Source organism: Leptodactylus fuscus, chromosome 3 (genome assembly GCF_031893055.1).
Source record: "Leptodactylus fuscus isolate aLepFus1 chromosome 3, aLepFus1.hap2, whole genome shotgun sequence".
In the NCBI taxonomy this organism is placed as follows: domain Eukaryota; kingdom Metazoa; phylum Chordata; class Amphibia; order Anura; family Leptodactylidae; genus Leptodactylus; species Leptodactylus fuscus.
Genome location: NC_134267.1, coordinates 14,621,365 through 14,643,515, shown reverse-complemented (window position 1 = coordinate 14,643,515; position 22,151 = coordinate 14,621,365). Strand labels below are relative to the sequence as shown.

The window sequence follows — 22,151 nt, the reverse complement described above, 5'->3', positions numbered from 1 at the left end:
GTTGCGGGGGGAACGTTCTGTCCTTTGATCTGCTCCTTGAGACGCTCACCAGGCTCGGGATGTTGGAGCGTCTCGGGTGGGGGTGGGGGGTACATTCTTTCTCTGGACTGTATATCTTCGGGTTAGTCATTGTTAAGCTATTACCAAATGAGGACAAATCTGGCTACGGTAACGGTGACCCGATCCAGAGGAGGAAATTCAGCGTCGGAAGGAATTTTTAGGACAAACCTTCCCTTGTTTTCTGTGCGGGGCAAATGTTAAGCAGTGAAGGGGTTAATGGTCCTATACTTGGTGCACTAGGGCAGTAAAGAGGTTACAATGGGTTTTTCTTACCAATCTGATATTGGTGCAGGAGCGGTCGGTCATGAGTATTAAAATTTGCAGAAACCCCTTTGATGTGCGTCTCCTCGGTGGTCTAGGGCATTAACCCCTTCCTGCTACAGAACGGGCAAGAGACCATTCATGCTCCGTGACCAATTGACGACGCGCACAGCCGGACTCTGCCGCGAGTGTCAGGGGAGGTTAACTCGGATCCCAGGCGGGTTAACCCTTTACATGCTGCAGCCATGTGACCAAAGTGGCTAGACAGAGGGAACGGGTACCATAAACAGAGCGTGTGTTCTGCTGACAGTTCTACAGGTTATTATTATGGGAAGTATAGGATAAGATTTTGGGAATTGCCTAATAAAATGGCCCCACACTGCACCCGTTTGATTCATCCAACCGTTTCCGATCTAGGGGGGTGCAGCGTACTATATATTTCTCAGTCATCAGTGACCAGTCAGCAGACAATGATCCATCTGCTCTCTTCCCAGGGCAAAGCTTACCGGGATCAGCAGCTGGTCCTCCTGAAGGTGCACCTAGAGAAATACTACAGGAGTCGAGATCGAAAGTGGATCATCTTATTCCCAGAGGGCGGCTTTCTCAGGAAAAGAAGGGAAACAAGCCAGTTATATGCCAAAAAAAATAACTTGCCATTTCTCACTCACGTCACCCTCCCGAGACTGGGGGCTACACAAGTTATCCTGAAGACACTGCTGGCACAACAAGAGAATGGGACTCCGGCGGGGAGCGACACCTCTCAAGTGGGTAAGTCCTTAAATAAAGTCCTTATTCTTTTGGAGAGCACTGGCGGCCATATTGGATGTGACTATACCAGTCATCCAGGTGATGTGAAGAACATTGAGAATGGCGCCGGTCAGTGGAAAGGGTAAACTAGACGGCGAACAGCAGATTCCGGAAGTTAGTGTCGGAAACGGAAGAGTGTAAGGGTCTGATGGACTTGACAAAGTCCAAATTGGGATCCCTGGGCCAGAGCATCTCCAAAATGGCAGGTCTTGGGCTGTTCCCAGTATGTAATGGTCAGTACCTATCAAAAGTGGTCCAAGGAACCGGGGACAGGGTCATGGTACCCAAGGCTCATTGATGTTCTTGGGAAGCAAAGTCTTGTTCATGTGGTCCAGTCCCACAGAAAAGCAACCGTAGAGCAAATTGCTGCAAAAGTTAACAATGTCTACGACCAAAAGTTGTCAGCACACACCAGGCATTGTAGCTTAATATGTATAGAGCTTTGTAGCTCTTGACTTGGTCTCCAAATTCCCCAAATTTTAGTCCAATCGAGCATCTGTGGGATATTCTGCAAATCCAATCCATGGAGATGGAGTAGATAAGCTGTGACTTCACCTGATGGATTCTGCGTCTTATCTATGTAGACGTGATCGCTGTGATCATCACTGTGCTGTAAGTGAGGTGACTGCTGCAAAGAAATCTACAGAAAAAAGGGAGTCTCAGCCTAGTATTTGGTTTAGTGGCCAGAATTTTTAGGAATCTTTTTTTTTTTTTTTTTTTCCTTTACAATATTGATAATAACACGGAATAGGTTTATAAACCTCACCAAAAATTATTTAAAAATATGTTTAACATAAAACTTGATTCCAAAAATAGATAATTTTCTGGCAACACTTTCCCTTTGAAGGATCTCCTGCTAACGTCTTGGTCTCAACGCCACAGGACACTCACTTTCAGAGGCCTTGTGGAGACCGAGTCTTGGTGGGTCAGAGAGGTTTATGAGATATATAGATAGATAGATAGATAGATAGATACAGTCCTATGAAAAAGTTTGGGCACCCCTATTAATCTTAATCATTTTTAGTTCTAAATATTTTGGTGTTTATAACAGCCATTTCAGTTTGATATATCTAATAACTGATGGACACAGTAATATTTCAGGATTGAAATGAGGTTTATTGTACTAACAGAAAATGTGCAATATGCATTAAACCAAAATTTGACCGGTGCAAAAGTATGGGCACCTCAACAGAAAAGTGACATTAATATTTAGTAGATCCTCCTTTTGCAAAGATAACAGCCTCTAGTCGCTTCCTGTAGCTTTTAATCAGTTCCTGGATCCTGGATGAAGGGATTTTGGACAAACAATTCAAGTTCAGTTAAGTTAGATGGTCGCCGAGCATGGACAGCCCGCTTCAAATCATCCCACAGATGTTCAATGATATTCAAGTCTGGGGACTGGGATGGCCATTCCAGAACATTGTAATTGTTCCTCTGCATGAATGCCTGAGGATTTGGAGCGGTGTTTTGGATCATTGTCTTGCTGAAATATCCATCCCCGGCGTAACTTCAACTTCGTCACTGATTCTTGAACATTATTCTCAAGAATCTGCTGATACTGAGTGGAATCCATGCGACTCTCAACTTTAACAAGATTCCCAATGCCGGCATTGGCCACACAGCCCCAAAGCATGATGGAACCTCCACCAAATTTTACAGTGGGTAGCATGTGTTTTTCTTGGAATGCTGTCTCTTTTTGGACGCCATGCATAACGCCTTTTTTTATAACCAAACAACTCAATTTTTGTTTCCAAAATGAAGCTGCCTTGTCCAAATGTGCTTTTTCATACCTCAGGCAACTCTATTTGTGGCGTACGTGCAGAAACGGCTTCTTTCTCATCACTCTCCCATACAGCTTCTATTTGTGCAAAGTGCGCTGTATAGTTGACCGATGCACAGTGACACCATCTGCAGCAAGATGATGCTGCAGCTCTTTGGAGGTGGTCTGTGGATTGTCCTTGACTGTTCTCACCATTCTTCTTCTCTGTCTTTCTGATATTTTTCTTGGCCTGCCACTTCTGGGCTTAACAAGAACTGTCCCTGTGGTCTTCCATTTCCTTACTATGTTCCTCACAGTGGAAACTGACAGGTTAAATCTCTGAGACAACGTTTTGTATCCTTCCCCTGAACAACTATGTTGAACAATCTTTGTTTTCAGATCATTTGAGAGCGGGCTGTCCATGTTCGGCGACCATCAAACTTAACTGAACTTGAATTGTTTTGTAGAAAGAAATGGTCCAAAATACCTTCATCCAGGATCCAGGAACTGATTAAAAGCTACAGGAAGCGACTAGAGGCTGTTATCTTTGCAAAAGGAGGATGTACTAAATATTAATGTCACTTTTCTGTTGAGGTGCCCATATTTTTGCACCGGTCAAATTTTGGTTTAATGCATATTGCACATTTTCTGTTAGTACAATAAACCTCATTTCAATCTTGAAATATTACTGTGTCCATCAGTTATTAGATATATCAAACTGAAATGGCTGCTGCAAACACCAAAATATTTAGAACTAAAAATGATTAAGATTAATAGGGGTGCCCAAACTTTTTCATAGGACTGTAGATAGATAGGAGATAGATAGATAGAATTTATGTGGCCTTGTAGTCTGTTCATCTGCAGAGCCTTGTCGGTGAAGGACGTCCAGGTCACATACAGGCCGCCCTCCAGAATACCTGAGCAGTACACCCAGCGTGTCTTTATAAGATTACCACATGATCACAAACAGCTGCTTAGGCTTGGCCAGGAATTTATATCCTAATGCTATTGCCTCAGTAATAGGTTGTGTTGCATTAGCGCAGGGTTTCCATAATCTGAGACACACAGCATGTCTCCTTCCCAAAGTGATAGACTATTTAGTTCTTGCTGAAACCATCACATCTTCCATTAAATTGTTTGTGCACCTGTGGCCAGATCCTTGGTGCCTACTGCAGATGTTTGGTTACAAGGCGTATATGATCATTTGTGGATAGTATAGTGTACGCTTTTGTGAAAAGGGAAAGCATGTACCCTTAAAGGATCTGTCTACTATACTATACTATACTAATACTGCCCCCTGTCTACAATACAGTGTCTGCTATCATTCTGGCCTGTGTACAAGAATAAAACTACTATAATACTGCTCATATGTACAAGAATATAACTACTATAATACTACTCCTATGTACAAGAATATAACTACTATAATACTGCTCCTATGTACAAGAATATAACTACTATAATACTGCTCCTATGTACAAGAATATAACTACTATAATACTACTCCTATGTACAGGAATATAACTACTATAATACTACTCCTATGTACAAGAATATAACTACTATAATACTACTCCTATGTACAGGAATATAACTACTATAATACTACTCCTATGTACAAGAATATAACTGCTATAATACTGCTCCTATGTACAAGAATATAACTACTATAATACTACTCCTATACACAAGAATATAACTACTATAATACTGCTCCTATGTACAAGAATATAACTACTATAATACTGCTCCTATGTACAAGAATATAACTACTATAATACTACTCCTATACACAAGAATATAACTACTATAATACTACTCCTATGTACAAGAATATAACTACTATAATACTGCTCCTATGTACAAGAATATAACTACTATAATACTACTCCTATATACAGGAATATAACTACTATAATACTGCCCCCTATATACAAGAATATAACTACTATAATACTACTCCTATATACAAGAATATAACTACTATAATACTACTCCTATGTACAAGAATAGAACTACTATAATACTACCTCCTATGTACAAGAATAGAACTACTATAATACGCCTCCTCGAAGACAACAGTATGGAAATAGAATTTGCCAGTAATGTCAGTACACTGCTGCTACCCTGTGAATATTGATGATACGAGGCTCGGAGCTGCTCATCTCCTCCTGCTTGTAAACACCACCCAGATTGTGTTCAATTAAGAAATCAATAAATTACATTAATGAAAGCTTAAAGTTAGTGAACTGCGTCCAGTGTATCACATGGATTTATAGTCATCGCTTTGCTCCGTTTCGCCTTGGATATATGGCCATCATGCACTTGACCGCTCTTGTGTTTTCCACCCCCGCTTCTATGCACATTACTGTTCATTGAAAGGTTAGAACTAGAAATAACTCTCACACATAGATCTGCATATTTTTGGGAGTGCCCCCGTTGTCCTGTAATTATGGCATTAGAATTCGGATTTTGTGAATGGCTGGTTGTGCTCGAGTTTGGACGGCCTTTGCTTAGATTGCGATTTCCCTTCAATATTCGGTTATATGTAGAACATCTCCCACTCTGGAGGACCCAACATATTCGTGCACTACAAGGACAGCTGATACATTGTGATTGAGATCTGTGTAATTCTTCATTTTGCCTGGGGTGGTGCTGTTGGAGAACTTAACACCTGGTTCTTGCAAAGCCGACCACTGACCGCCAGGGATTTCACTTCCATGTAGAACATTTATTGATATCTATACGTATGCCTAAGAGGGGGATGTATCAGAACTGGTGCCCATGGGCAAGCGGATATAGTCTACATTTTTAGAGGGCTGAACTCCATACTAATACCTATGGAATAAATTTGATTTGCATAAATCAATAGCACAAATGTAAGAAACTTGGCTTATATATTTTGTCACTCAAAAAAATTCTTCTTTCTTGAGTTATTGGGGTCCTTTCCAAATGCCTGTACCAGTAGAAGTCTATGGAGAGGAAGGCCTAGAGGCTGCTGCTGCTAATAGTGAGTTTTCTATCTCGCCCCAAGTACTTTATAGACATCTGTACTGCTCAGTACTGCTGTCTAATGTCCACCATGCTGCTACTGAGTAAGATACTAAGGATATGTTCACGTAGCAGAATTTGATGCTGATTTCGGGGTAGATGATTTTCACTTGGAGGTAGAGATTGACGAATGTCGGCTTGAATTTCTCTCCATTTTCCGCCATGTGAGCATGCCCTTACGGAGCAGAATCTCCATGTGCTGGCTTTGGGAGACATTGTAGCAGCGAGTCGCCATCCACCAGCTCAGGGACAACTGAGAATTTGAGACACTTGTGTCAGGGGAGCATTGCAGCCTTGGCGATTCTGGCAGTCTATGAAAATTGGACCTGCATTAAATATTTAGGCTGCTGGGAGTTACATGACCCCCGGGAATTCGTTAGCCTGAAATACGACATAAACCAGAGCCCATCAGCCATTGCTGGTGGTAAATCCAAAATGAAACCGATAAAAGCTGCGACACGATAACGAATTCCAAGGTTTCGAGACTTTGTTTTCTGTTTGCACCAGAATAAAGAGACGTGATCCAGTTATACAACCTGTAGCCGAGGTGATAAGAAGTGCGGAGCCTCGGGAATACGTCTCAGGCTTCGCTGCAGGCTAGTGCGAGTACTACTGTAGTCCAGGTTGTCCGAGATTGCATCAAAAATCTATGACCATTTTTTTTGTAACCCCTCTGGGTGGTGGATGTGTTAAAGAGCAGACCGTAGTGAGTAAGATGAAGTCGACTCTCTGACCCCAATAGTTCCTGATCATTACTGTAGTCATAAGGTGCCGATCGATTGTTACAGTAGCCGTGTGCCTTGTGAAGGTTCCCATGCCGTGGTAGTAAGGTATATTAAAATTAAAGGGATCCTATCATGGTATACCCTTTTTTTTTTTTCTCCCTTGGGCTCCGTTCCCACGGAGTAACACGCCGCTCATTCTGACACGTAAACACGTGTCGGAGCGAGGCCCTTCAAAACAGATCCCATTGACTTCAAAGGGTGCCGGCTTACGCACGCTACACATTGAAATCAATGGGTTAAAAATCCTCCCATTGATTTCAATATGTAGCGCGCGTAACTCGGCACCCATTGAAATTTATGGGATTCTGTTTTGAAGCACCTCACTCTGACACATGTTTACGTGTCTGAAGGAGCGGCGCGTTACTCCGTGGGTACAGGGCCTAACACATAGGAATAGCCTTAAGAAAGGCTATTCTTCTCCTACTTTTAGATGTCTTCTCCACGCCGCTGTTTTGTAGACATCCCAGTTTTCTTCTGTATGCAAATGAGTTCTCTCGCAGCACTGGGGGTGTCCCCAATGCTGTGAGAGAACTCTCCAGCTCCGCCTCCATCTTCTTCTGGAATGGCCTCTCCCTGTGTTTTCTTCCGTCTTTGGTTTCAATCCTCTAGGCCTCTGGCAGAGACGACTGCACATGCCCGGGCCACAAGAAAATGGCCGCTTAGACAGTAACCTGGTGTAATTGGCCATTTTCTTGTAGCCACTTACACAGTAACCTGGTGTAAGCAGCCATTTTCTTGTGGCCCGGGCACGCGCAATATGGTGGTCACCCAAATAATAAATCCTATGGTAACTTGGCAACCTTCGGAATAGACAGAAAGCAAAGTCTTCCCGGGTGACTGTACCTGAAATGCTTTGGCTGTACCAGTCTTTTTGCACGTGAGCAGTTCGTTCTGGTCCTCGCCATCAGATATACAGCGTGCATAGCGAATACCGAGAAGACGTGAAGACTACACGTGCTATAAATGCTTAGGCCTCATTGTTGTTTTACTATAGATGTGAGAGCCAGAACTCCAGATGTCCCTCCTCAATGAAATATTCATGACCTGGGAAGAAGGTTTTTAGATTTAGACACAGACGGAGCCGGGAAATGACTCCAATCCAGGCGGTCTGGGTGGGGGTGGGGGGTTGGCGTTGTTCCTGGTGCAGACCTCTGTCGCTGACCCCGCCCTAACACATCAATAAATCCTACACCATAGAGGATCGCCAGATGTGCGCGAAGCATCGCCAGTGCTGAGCAGAGCCTCGAAATCTGGTCCTATGTATCCGTGGACGTATCTAATCTCTAGATCTCCCTCCGATCTAGAACTGGCCCCAGTAGAATGCTTGTTGGGTTTGCATCCAATCTTGGGTGATATCTGCGTGTTCTTTGTATGTTCTTCCAGTGTTTATCTGGCTTGTTCTCTAGAGATTACAGCTGGGCGTGACAATTAATCGAAAAATTACCAAATCCAAGCGTCAACCCGGATAACCGACAGGAGTTTGTGCACGTTGGTTATTCCGGCTGGAATATTATAATATCAGTGAGGTTCTAGCTGCAGTTTCATTCAGTCCGAACACATCTCTCCTGCACATACTCACCTCTCCTGCACATACTCACCTCTCCTGCACATACTCACCTCTCCTGCACATACTCGCCTCTCCTGCATATACTTGCCTCTCCTGCATATACTCGCCTCTCCTGCTCACCTCTCCTGCATATACTCGCCTCACCTGCATATACTCGCCTCACCTGCATATACTCTCTTCTCCTGCATATACTCTCCTGGATATACTCACGTCTTCTGCACATTTTTACCTCTCCTGCACATACTCACCTCTCCTGCACATACTCACCTCTCCTGCACATACTCGCCTCTCCTGCATATACTCGCCTCTCCTGCTCACCTCTCCTGCATATACTCACCTCTCCTGCACATACTCACCTCTCCTGCACATACTCGCCTCTCCTGCATATACTCGCCTCTCCTGCTCACCTCTCCTGCATATACTCACCTCTCCTGCATATACTCGCCTCACCTGCATATACTCGCCTCACCTGCATATACTCGCTTCTCCTGCATATACTCTCCTGGATATACTCACGTCTTCTGCACATTTTTACCTCTCCTGCACATACTCACCTCTCCTGCACATACTCACCTCTCCTGGATGTACTAGCTTTTCCTGCATATACTCGCTTCTCCTGGATGTACTCACCTCTCCTGCGCGCATATACTCTCCTCTCCTGCGCGCATATACTCTCCTCTCCTGCGCGCATATACTCTCCTCTCCTGCGCGCATATACTCTCCTCTCCTGCGCGCATATACTCTCCTCTCCTGCGCGCATATACTCTCCTCTCCTGCGCGCATATACTCTCCTCTCCTGCGCGCATATACTCTCCTCTCCTGCGCGCATATACTCTCCTCTCCTGCATATACTCACCTCTCCTGCGCATACTCGCCTCTCCTGCGCATACTCGCCTCTCCTGTGCATACTCGCCTCTCCTGTGCATACTCGCCTCTCCTGCGCATACTCGCCTCTCCTGCGCATACTCTCCTCTCCTGCGTATACTCACCTCCACTCTTTATTATAATCTCCCCATGTAGGTGTGGCCTTGAAAAGGGGCCTGACCTAATGATGGCAGAAACTGCACAACCCTTTGTAATATAGAAATAGTTTCTTATATTTTACAGATTTTCCTAAATGGCTCATAATAACCTACCGTATATTCGGTGTATTTTACCATGACCTTATTTTATTTTTTCTTCCCTTCACAGAGCGGAAACCTAAAGGCTTACAGTGGGTGATAGACACCACCATTGGATACCCAGAGGCAAATCCCATGGACATTCAGACCTGGATTTTGGGCTACCGGCCACCTACTGTCACACACGTGTACTACAGGTAGGATTGTTCCCGCTTACTAGAGTGACACGGATTAAGCGCTGTTTTCATCCATGAACGTGATGTCATATTACAGTGGAGAACCCCTTTAAGTCTTTGGTATAACCCACCTTCTGTTTGTCTTTGGAGACGTAATGACTAAATTGGGCAAACCCTACAGAATAACGGGAGCGCACGTCTTCGTGGTTGTGGCGTGATCGTAGACGTCTATTTCCATCTCACTACATACTAATCCCCCCCGGTAATTACACCGATCGTTCCCTCTGATAATGATATCATATTTGTTGTTCTTCTCTTGAACAGAATCTATCCCATCAAAGATGTTCCCATGGAAACAGAAGCGTTAACAGATTGGTTATATCAGCGCTTTGTCGAAAAAGAAGAGCTTTTGTCACATTTTTATAAAACAGGTAAAGTATAAATGACTGTAGGACGTCACCGTGTCTGGGAACAGCCCTGCGGCTCTAGGAAAGGTGTGCTATGTATTTACCGCCTGTACGTGTGACTGTGCCCGACCCCAGACAGAAGGGGAACCCGGCACTCCAACAGCTTCTTCAGTCTCAGGACTGGCGGGGGGACCGGTCCTATAAGTTCTATTAGAGAAATCTTATGAGCTGGCTTCTGAGAGGATGATGTTATAGCTGGAGAGAAGCTGAACCATATGCTATAGGGTTATATGCTAGAGGAGAGAAGCTGAGCTCTGTGATATAGGATAGAGGAGAGAAGCTGAGCTGTGTGATATATAGGGTTATATGATAAAGGAGAGAAACTGAGCTCTGTGATATATATAGGGGTATATGATAGAGGAGAGAAGCTGAGCTCTGTGATATATAGGGTTATAGGATAGAGGAGAGAAGCTGAGCTGTGTGATATATAGGGTTATATGATAAAGGAGAGAAACTGAGCTCTGTGATATATAGGGTTATAGTATAGAGGAGAGAAGCTGAGCTCTGTGATATATAGGGGTATATGATAGAGGAGAGAAGCTGAGCTGTGTGATATATAGGTTATAGGATAGAGGAGAGAAGCTGAGCTCTGTGATATATAGGTTATAGGATAGAGGAGAGAAGCTGAGCTGTGTGATATATAGGGTTATATGATAGAGGAGAGAAGCTGAGCTCTGTGATATATAGGGTTATATGATAGAGGAGAAAAGCTAAGCTCTGTGATATATAGGGTTATATGATAGAGGAGAGAAGCTGAGCTGTGTGATATATAGGGTTATATGATAGACGAGAGGAGCTGAGCTGTGTGATATACAGGGTTATAGGATAGAGGAGAGAAGCTGAGCACTGTGATATATAGGGTTATATGATAGAGGAGAGAAGCTGAGCTGTGTGATATACAGGGTTATAGGATAGAGGAGAGAAGCTGAGCTCTGTGATGTATAGGGTTATATGATAGCGGAGAGGAGCTGAGCTCTGTGATATATAGGTTATATGATAGAGGGAGAGAAGCTGAGCTGTGTGATATATAGGGTTGTATGATAGAGGAGAGAAGCTGAGCTGTGTGATATATAGGGTTATAGGATAGAGGAGAGAAGCTGAGCTCTGTGATATATAGGGTTATAGGATAGAGGAGAGAAGCTGAGCTCTGTGATATATAGGGTTATATGATAGAGGAGAGAAGCTGTGCTGTGTGATATATAGGGTTATAGGATAGAGGAGAGAAGCTGAGCTGTGTGATATATAGGGTTATAGGATAGAGGAGAGAAGCTGAGCTGTGTGATATATAGGGTTATAGGATAGAGGAGAGAAGCTGAGCTGTGTGATATATAGGGTTATAGGATAGAGGAGAGAAGCTGAGCTCTGTGATATATAGGGTTATATGATAGAGGAGAGAAGCTGAGCTGTGTGATATATAGGGTTATAGGATAGAGGAGAGAAGCTGAGCTGTGTGATATATAGGGTTATATGATAGAGGAGAGAAGCTGAGCTGTGTGATATATAGGGTTATAGGATAGAGGAGAGAAGCTGAGCTGTGTGATATATAGGGTTATAGGATAGAGGAGAGAAGCTGAGCTCTGTGATATATAGGGTTATAGGATAGAGGAGAGAAGCTGAGCTCTGATATATAGGGTTATAGGATAGAGGAGAGAAGCTGAGCTCTGTGATATATAGGGTTATAGGATAAAGGAGAGACGCTGAGCTGTGTGATATATAGGGTTATATGAGAGGAGAGAAGCTGAGCTCTGTGATATATAGGGTTATATGATAGAAGACAGAAGCTGAGCTCTGTGATATATAGGGTTATAGGATAGAGGAGAGAAGCTGAGCTGTGTGATATATAGGGTTATATGATAGAGGAGAGAAGCTGAGCTCTGTGATATATAGGGTTATAGGATAGAGGAGAGAAGCTGAGCTCTGTGATATATAGGGTTATAGGATAGAGGAGAGAAGCTGAGCTCTGTGATATATAGCGTTATATGATAGAGGAGAGAAGCTGAGCTCTGTGATATATAGGGTTATATAAGAGGAGAGAAGCTGAGCTGTGTGATATATAGGGTTATATGATAGAGGAGAGAAGCTGAGCTCTGTGATATATAGGGTTATAGGATAGAGGAGAGAAGCTAAGCTCTGTGATATATAGGGTTATATAAGAGGAGAGAAGCTGAGCTGTGTGATATATAGGATTATATGATAGAGGAGAGAAGCTGAGCTCTGTGATATATAGGGTTATATAAGAGGAGAGAAGCTGAGCTGTGTGATATATAGGGTTATATGATAGAGGAGAGAAGCTGAGCTGTGTGATATATAGGGTTATAGGATACAGGAGAGAAGCTGAGCTGTGTGATATATAGGGTTATAGGATAGAGGAGAGAAGCTGAGCTCTGATATATAGGGTTATATGATAGAGGAGAGAAGCTGAGCTCTGTGATATATAGGTTATAGGATAGAGGAGAGAAGCTGAGCTCTGTGATATATAGGGTTATAGGATAGAGGAGAGACGCTGAGCTGTGTAATATATAGGGTTATGTGATAGAGGAGAGAAGCTGAGCTGTGTGATATATAGGGTTATATGAGAGGAGAGAAGCTGAGCTCTGTGATATATAGGGTTATAGGATAGAGGAGAGACGCTGAGCTGTGTGATATATAGGGTTATAGGATAGAGGAGAGAAGCTGAGCTCTGTGATATATAGGGTTATAGGATAGAGGAGAGAAGCTGAGCTCTGTGATATATAGGGTTATAGGATAGAGGAGAGAAGCTGAGCTGTGTGATATATAGGGTTATATGATAGAAGACAGAAGCTGAGCTCTGTGATATATAGGGTTATATGATAGAGGAGAGAAGCTGAGCTCTGTGATATATAGGTTATAGGATAGAGGAGAGAAGCTGAGCTCTGTGATATATAGGGTTATAGGATAGAGGAGAGAAGATGAGCTGTGTGATATATAGGGTTATATGATAGAGGAGAGAAGCTGAGCTGTGTGATATATAGGGTTATAGGATAGAGGAGAGAAGCTGAGCTGTGTGATGTATAGGGTTATAGGATAGAGGAGAGAAGCTGAGCTCTGTGATATATAGGGTTATATGATAGAGGAGAGAAGCTGAGCTGTGTGATATATAGGGTTATAGGATAGAGGAGAGAAGCTGAGCTCTGTGATATATAGGGTTATATGATAGAGGAGAGAAGCTGAGCTGTGTGATATATAGGGTTATAGGATAGAGGAGAGAAGCTGAGCTGTGTGATATATAGGGTTATAGGATAGAGGAGAGAAGCTGAGCTGTGTGATGTATAGGGTTATAGGATAGAGGAGAGAAGCTGAGCTCTGTAATATATAGGGTTATATTATAGTGTAGCAGCTTCTCTCCTATAACCCCATATACATGGCTGAGCTCCTCTCACATATACAGACTCCCACACCTCTCTCTCCTTTTCCAGGTGCTTTCCCCCCCTTGCCGGGACAGAAGAAAGCCGCGCCGAGAGAGATGACCCTAAACAACATCTGGCTCTTCCTCGTACAGTCGCTGGCGTTTTTGTCAGGGTACATGTGGTACTGCGTTCTTCACTATTTTTATCAATGCCTATTTTAAATTCTCATTGGGACCTGAGGACTTTAAATGTAGGAAATTTCAAGCTCTTACGTAAGAGCCTCATGTTATCTGTGTGAATGTGAATAACACCACAGTCAAGAAAATCGCTGACTTGTTTTCTTTTTATTTTTTATAATTTGATTTTTTTTTTTTTTTTTCTTTTTCTTTTTTTTTCATTTTTCGCTCCACTTGGGGCCGTTTTAAACTCATGATAGAACGGATCCGTGTCGGTGACCCGCTAAGGTATTTTTTTTAGCAAACGGACAGGAGTCCTCGGTGGAAAGGTTGTTCATGGCCGGACGCAACGAAGTGGAACCATGTTGGAAAAATAAACAAAAAGACCCAAAGCTGGCGCGCGCTTGGTCTCGGAATACAAAGCCTTCGGGCGAAAAGGTTTTCCCCCCCTCCATTTAACCTACAAAAAGACTGTGAAACGCGTTGTCCTGTTTTTGGTTTTTGGCCCCAAGGGACGCGTCGTGACGAACGGTCTGGCGAGACGCCATAAACTTGTCCTCGCTCTCGTCTTGTCCTTCATGACATTTCACGCATCCAACCCGATGAAGATGGAGGCGCCCGTCTCTACGTTTACTCGTACAATCGGCATTTCGGAGCAGTGTCTATTGACTTGTTTTTTTTTTGGGTGGTTTTTGTTAGTAGGCGCCATTTTTTTTGTATGTGGATTTTATCAATGTAGTCTATTTTTTTTTTCCTTTCCTTTAATTGCACTTTTTACACAGTTATAAAAAAAGAAAAAATTCTGTGGACTGTTTTTTTTTTTGTTTTCCTGGAAAAAAAAATGTTCACAGGCGCATCCGATCATCTGTCAAGGGAGTCTGTTGGCCCAAGTGTCGTCTCTCATTAGCGTCCTCGTCCTGGTTCCACGCCGCGGCCTCTCTCGATGACATGCAGGGGAAGTGGCCGGGAGAGTTGTATTGTATTTGCCAATCCAGGGGTGACTCTGACCGTATGTGACCAATATTCTTTCCTTCAATCCCCCCCGAATCTGAGGGGACAACGTGTCAGCTCGATTTGTACACTGGGCTGATCGCTTTCATGTTGTAGGGCAGCGTCGCCGCGTGATGTCCAGATGTCGCTTACTCTACACAATAGTCAACGAAACGGTTAAACGGAGGCTAATAAAGCTGAGTGACTGGGGGTTCTTACGCCCGTCCTTGTACCCCAAGGATTACCCAAATCTCACTATTGTACTTGGCCCATGGAGTGTATTCGAGCATCCGATTTTCCTATTGGTGCCACCCTACTCACTTGGCGAGGTTACCCGTTCGCTGCCTATGGAGACATAAAGGTATTATTGTTTTTTTGACAACGACGATGAGTAGCTCTCGTAAATTTTTAACGTCTCGTTTACCACCGGCCATCCATATATTTAGAAGTCCGCCATTGTTGACGGCCGTTCCGGAGGCCCCAAAACCCCCTACAGAATATGGTTCTTCCAGATTGGAGAGGGTTGGCGGCCAGTGATGAGCGTCTGTCCCTGACGATGGACATGTGGGCTTTTCAGTGTGGGTTCACATGAGGGTGCGCCCGTGAGTGTTGGCCGTCCATGTGCCCACAGACTTGCCTATAATGTCAAGGATGAAGGGGTGGAGTTGAAGCCATACCATGTACCCGTTCTTTAATGCGTTTGCCCGTTTTGCTTGGTATTTTACGAATTCGGTTGTCCTGTCTAAGGTTGGATTTGGTCACGTTGAACCTGTGGCTCTTAAAGGGATTGTGTCACTAGAACCCTGCGGGTAGATAGGTTAGGGTCATCTGCCTATTTTGCCGAGAGATCGCGGTTTCTGTCAATACGTAAATGAGCTCTTTGGGGCAAAGCGGGCGATACCACTTTCCTCTTTGGAGCAATGACCATGCCCATGTTGCTCCAAACAGCTCATTTACGTATTGATATCTCTGCAATGTAAGATTCGGAAGGAGAAAGCTCTGTTGGATTCAGGTGACCCTAATATGCTGGGTTCCGGTGACACATTCCCTTTAAGCGGTTGCAAGAGTCCATCTCCTACCTTGCTATGTGTTAGAGGATACTGATATACAGTATGATTACCAGGATTTACAGGAGAGAAAGAAAACAATGGCTGCTTTCTTCCAAAAACAGCGCCACAGCTGTGCGCAGGTTATGTGTGGTATTGCAGCTCGGCAACATTCACTTCAAGCTGCAGTACCAACTCATAATCAAGTACCGTATATACCGGTACATGTCGACAGTGAAAAAGGTGGGCTTAGGCAAACCCTACCTGAAGTGGGCGCGCTCTGGTGGTTTGGAGGGTGGTCCAAGGGTGGAGCTTAAATGTCCCAATTTTGGTTATTTAGATGTTGGCAATTATTCAGCTATGGCGGTAAAGCTGCCTTGTTGTTCTTATCCTGTAAAACCCACTTAAAAGGGAAGTATTTTACATTGCTTTGTGTTATTACTGGAATTTACCAGTAGGAGGGGTCGGGGTTCGGGGTGCACTTTACATTTCACTTATGTTGTCCTCCTTTGTACGTTATCACTGTGATGTCATCAGTATAAAATCGGTCAGTATACATCTGAAATTATTCATTATATCTAAAAACTTTTTTAAGGGCACCTCTTACCTCCTTCACCTGTTGCATCCATCAATAGGCGCGGCTCCGCTGATTCAGGTGTACTTGGAATTTTTCCTCTAGCCCCCACCATTCCCGAGCAATTGGTGCTAATACTTTCAGCACACAAGAAGTGCCTCTGCTGTCTGGTAGGCAGTTCCTGGGATGGAGTAGTCTGGGACCGCCCATCTGAAAGCCTAATTAGCATATTGTGTGCTGAAACTAACTGAACTGATTGCTCGGGAGCAGTGGGGGCTAGAGAAAAAATTCCAACTGCGTCGGAATCAGCAGAGCAGCGACTACTTAAAGGAGGCAAAGAGGTGGGCCTGGCGATAGGTGCCCTTTAATTTTAACGTTGACATGCCCATGGAAAATCTTCCATTAACATAACGCCAAACAATGCAGGAAAGGATAAAATAGACTCATTATTAGACCTGACCCAGATTTTTCTAAAATGGAAAAAAAAAAATCTCTTTTATCTCATTTTATGGTTTTACAGGTTAAGCATTTTAGTCGTTTAACAGCCGGAAAAAAAAAAAAAAAATTATTCACAGAATTTCTTTGCAAATCTGAGATTTCATGTGACTGTCTGCTCCTTGCAGTATTTGTGATGGCGCTGCACATTATTGCGCTTGGTTCAGCAATCTTGTCAGGCAGGGTAGGATGGGTAGCGCTTGTACATTGCTTGTGTAGCGGGAGTATTGTCTATTATTAGAGGAACGGAGTCGAATGCCCAAATGTCTGGGTCACTACTGAGATTGCTATTGCACTGGTATCTGAGGAAGGGGGGGTTCATTTTTATAGTCCTCTTTATGGCAAGGGTCCCTGAAAAGCCGATTGGCTGAATAGTGTAACCTAACAGGAAGTGTTTTGTTTCCCTGCAGCACTCCCACAGGGGAAACTAAGTATTACACGATGCCTATCACAACCGTTAAGCTTCAGATCTTCAAACATTTGTGTCCCCATTCAACGAATAGATATCCCCCCACCCCAGCAAAGGCCACTTTTGTGCATATTTGCATAAGCCCCTCTAAGACTCCTCTAAAAATCTATCAGTCTGCCCTTACTGTTCAAATGAGGCCCAAGGACACCTCTAGGGACTCTGCATTGAAAGCCCTTGACATGTCCTCCATCTCCAGTCCAAGACCGTGTGTAGTGATCAGCATGGAGAGGGGCGGGCTGTCCGTAGTCACATTGCATTCATTTGATTTATCCCCTGTCTTAAAAATTTGGGGATTAACTGCCGGGACACAGCCGATCACCCTAGCCCTGCAGATAGATTAGGGTCACCTGAATCGTACAGGGTTTTCCCCTGGTGAATCGCTGGCTCCGTTGCAGAGAGGTCGCTGTTTGTGTCATTATGCAAATGAGTTCTAGGATCTCCAAGGATCCCCAATGATCAACTGCCATCTGTATGGAAACCCAGCAGAATATACAATTTCTGTATAGCACCTCCGCAGGAGAAAATAAGTAATACATGCTGTTGTGTAATCTATGTATGTGCTCAGTCCTCCAGACGCCCTGGCTATGGAGTTTCTGAACAAGGGAACCTCATGTCTTGACCGGCTACAAAAATCCGAAGGACTTGTCCTGTCCAACCAATCTATGTGTAATACTTCATTTCCCCTGCGGGGGTGCTGCAGGGAATCTCAACACTCATTGCCAGGTTATCCTACAGAGTACAGCTGTTCGTGGGGGGGCAACGGTAGCTTATTGTCAAGGGACCTTTCTAAAAAAAATACAGATTATCCAATGCCACGGCTTCATGGAGTCCAACATTTGATTTTCCATTTCGCCAATACGTTGCTATATTTTGGCAACACGTATAATCCCTGGAACCTTCTATAGGTGGCTTTAATATTGACTCTTTATTTGCCACCACTTTAATACGAGTGTTCCATCTACACATATGTATCCGTATACATGTTAGAATTTTAGGGTTGCAACTGCTTGCCCCCCCCCCCCCCCCCCCCCAGTTTGTATAGGGCAGCGATCACGCCGGTGTTACGGGAGCCATAGACAGGGCTGCAACTAGAGAAGTCACCAAAAGTGCAGTCGCTCCTCGACCTTTCCGCAGACGGCGATACAATAAATGTATCCCTCTATAAATAGTATTGACATGGACTTCGCCTCCTCTTAGGTTCAGGGATCGAATGTCCGGATTTATCGACGGGGCGCCCATCTCCGCTCGCCGTCAGCTTTCCTCCTTCCGTCGCTTTGCCGCAGGTGTAATTTCAGGAGCGGCTTTCCTCTAGATAAACCCATTGATTTGTGTTGGCTGCAGGTTTATAGACATCAGTCAAGTATTCTGATCCGAACGTGTTCAAGCCTCGCATGCCAAACCTCGCCAAATCGTATCCCGAACGATCAGTCTAATATCCGAACAGCCGAGGCTGCTGATACAATGTAACGGGGCCGCGGACTTCGTTTTCGCTATTTTTCCTGTTTTTATTATGGGTAAAACCATAATATGATAAAAACAGAAAATATCCCAAAAGTGTTACATCATATCTACGACTTAGAGGGAATTTACGGTTTTAATTAAGCGGTAATAAAGTCGCCAGTCTCAGCGAGGGGGAGGAAATGAGAGGACTAAGACAATCCTCACCAGACGTCTTGCTGCTCCTTTAGGGCTGGAGACACGTGACTGACTCTGCTGGGTGTAGCCCCCAGCGGCAGAATCCCTCTGGTAACACTAGTGGGTAACAGAGCGGCCGCAGCACCGGGGTCGTGTCTTGACTTGTCCCGGATTCAGATGTTGCTTGAAGATTTGGCGAGTCTCGTCCTACCCCTCTGCCTTTAGGGATGCAAGCGGCAAAGTCATGTTGTTGTCGCCGGCTCCTATTATTTCTGATACAGAGCTCCAAATCTGCTGCCTAGACAGAACTGTACGTTGCATAGTGGCTGTGCTTGGTATTGCAGCTCAGCCTTATTTATTTGAATGGGACTGAGCTGCAAAGAAGATCACCTGCTGCCGCTTCAAGCAGTTAATCTGTGTCTGACCCCGCTGATCAGATAGTGACCTATCCTAGGGATAGGTTAGCATTCTAGAAAGCATACCCGTCGTTTTATTGGGCTGCTGTGTGCGTGTACATGAGGAGTCTGCTCATGATCCGGTCTGTTGATTTCGTTCGCGGGTAGAGACTAGCTGCCATATACTGCACACAGTAAGTAGAGGAGAATCTGCACCAGAACGGTCTTTCTCACGCAGAATAAGCCCCAGACTGTGCAGGACATGTAGAGAGAAGTACTGACTTATTCTGTGTGCTTTGGTTGTGATTGAAAGCTTCAATTCAGCATCTTTATTCTCTTCTCTTCTGCACTTTCTGCCCAGTCCTCCCCCCTCATCTCTCCATAGACTTCTGTAGACTTGAGTCATGTGACCTGTCTAAAAATTTATTTACACCAATCAGACGCATCCAGGTTCCTCCCTGGTCTTTACTGCAGAAGGAAGTAGAGATTGGTGGGGTAATGGGCCGGGCAGGTATTAGGTTACACCAGAGATCAGGATAGATTACAAGCTGTGGGTCAGAGGGACATACTGGGGGTGTAAGTAGGGTATAACTTTTGGGACCAGCTGTACCTAACACAGCGCCATATGTGTGCGTGCTGTCAAGTCCGGTACTACAGTGTGACCCCATTAAAGGGTTCTGTAAGGTTATTGTTCTTATATGAACTTTGGGCCGCAGCATGGGGGCTCTCCGCTTTACAATGGCATACTCGCCTCTACTATACTGGAATAAGGTCCTTAGTACTGCTGGGCCTCTATAGCTGCCACTTGGAGCCGTGTGTTTACAGTGTAGCTTAGGGTCCTGTATGTCCCAACATGCTATAAGAAGGTCTCCGCCCAACAATCCCGTCCAGTGTATGTCGGTATTATGAAATACAGTGAGGCTGTATGTAAGTTGAGCAATAAGAAAGGTATCATTTGATGTAAACCTGCACCGTGTCATTACAGGTGAGGCGAAATGTAATCCATCGTATTTCGGTATCCCAGATTGCTGCACATGTCGGCCGTGCCAGTAACCAAAGCGGGGAGGAAGAGGTGCAGAGTAAATCTGGCCATACACATACACTAATATGTATGGCCGCTTCACTTGTCCCCTATGGCAGATCTCAGGTTTGCCAACGTTTGGGTTGTTCTTAGTGGAGTCAGGAAGTGGCTGATTCGTATCGACTCTTTTAACAGACATGCACACTTGGCTGAACTGAATGTGCATGTATAGGGGGTGTAGATGGTGTATGGTCCGTCTTGGTTTCCCAGTCCACCTGTAGGGAGGACAGAATTCTTCTTCCTTATCTCACCTGCAGCCGCTCTGATTTTCAATTATGTCAGAGACTCCCCCTCTACTCAAACCACCGGTCCGTGGAGCGAGTCATGTGACCGAGGGTCAGAGTGTCACAGCAGAGTAGGCAAACAAAGCAGAGTTCTGGCCTCCCCCGCTGCCCTCCACACAAGGCTCTGGGGGAATTGGGGCACATATTAGTAACAAAGCTTAACCAGTGCAGGGAATGCATCGGTGACCTTTATTACTTCCTGGATAACCCCTTTAATAAAATGATTCAGAAAATCACCCCACACACACCAGCGAAAAAAAGTATTTCTTTAGAATATACCTCTGTGTGATCTCTGCAGCAGAAACTTAACTCTGTGTCCTGACAGTCAATGAAGCAGCTCTATCAGCCTCTCTCACAGCAGGAATCCGCAGCACAAACCCCATCAGCTGGTTTCACCACGTTTTCTCAGTGCTAGTCTTCGCCATGCTCGGTAGGGTATGCCAGTCGTTTTAAAGGGAAGTTGTACTTTAGCTGAAGGGTGGAAGACAAATGGTCACAGTGCACAAAAATGTAAGATTTCTTTTTGGATTGCTAATATTCTATAGTTCTCAATTATTACATGCTGGACGTTTAATAAGTGGTACTATATACGGAAATGTCTGTCAGGGTCACCTAGGTCTGGCGGGACGTTTCGGCACATATTATCACGGCCGTGTTACATAAGGTAACAGGGTCACGTTGTTTAGCGCATGTCAGATACGTACTTGAAGTAATGCTCTGATTCTAGGTAGTGTAACATTCAGTGGTTACAGCTAAATCTTAAAGGGGTTGTCCAGGACTTTGACCTATCCTTAGGATTAAAAATTGGCAAGAGTCCGACAACTGGAACCCCACTGATCGACAATTTGAAGAGACTGCACCGTTCCTGTAAGTGCAGAAGCCTCTTCAGTACTTACCAAGCACAGCATCATACACTTATACAGTGGTATCACAGCTCATTCTAGTCACTTGGATGGGACTGAGCTGCTATCTGGCCATGTGACCGATGAACATGACATCACATGGCCACAGAATCTGATCTGCAAGGGTCCCAGATGTCGAACCACCATGGATCTTCAATGGATGACCTATTCTAAGGATAAAAAGTCCTGGAAGTCCCCTTTAAATAACGTCCCTTTTATAGGGTCAGCCACGTTGTGACGTTATACTAAATTTAACAAGGGGCGCTCATGGTCCTCTGTATTTTGCTCCCTAAAGAAAAAAAAAAACTTCCAAAAATCAATTTGTAAGTGCTCCTGCCCTGTTGTAGAGGCGCGTTGTGTCACGTACTCCGTTACAGTATGGTTTCTACGTTGCGGAAGCTAGTGGCTGTTCTTTCTATGACTCGTTTCTTTTTACGTATCACGTTATACAATTGTTAAACCAGATTATCATTGCTATTCCACAAGGGTGGCTTCGTTTCTGCGTTACCCAATGACAGGACTGCGATAATCTCATTCTCAGTAAGCCCCGCCCATGAGGAACCTGGGACTCTCTATGAGATTGATTTGTGCTGCTCCGCAAGGTGTCAATATTACATAATTGTTTACACTTCAGTTTCCCAAGTGGTCCATCTGACATTTCAACAAATACAAAGTTGTTGTG

At 44.3% G+C, this 22,151-nt stretch overlaps 1 protein-coding gene across 1 annotated transcript in view; it reads left to right on the top strand.

Annotated features, from left to right (window-relative positions):
* The window catches only part of LPGAT1 (lysophosphatidylglycerol acyltransferase 1), a 57,258-nt gene extending 42,959 nt beyond the window's left edge, over positions 1 to 14,299 (top strand). The window contains exons 5-8 of the mRNA XM_075267165.1: positions 816 to 1,089; positions 9,482 to 9,608; positions 9,912 to 10,018; positions 13,492 to 14,299. Of these exons, the coding sequence (XP_075123266.1) occupies positions 816 to 1,089; positions 9,482 to 9,608; positions 9,912 to 10,018; positions 13,492 to 13,643 (660 nt within the window). The 3' untranslated portion in view covers positions 13,644 to 14,299. The remainder of the gene's footprint in view (positions 1 to 815; positions 1,090 to 9,481; positions 9,609 to 9,911; positions 10,019 to 13,491) is intronic.
* The last annotated feature ends 7,852 nt before the right edge of the window (positions 14,300 to 22,151 follow it).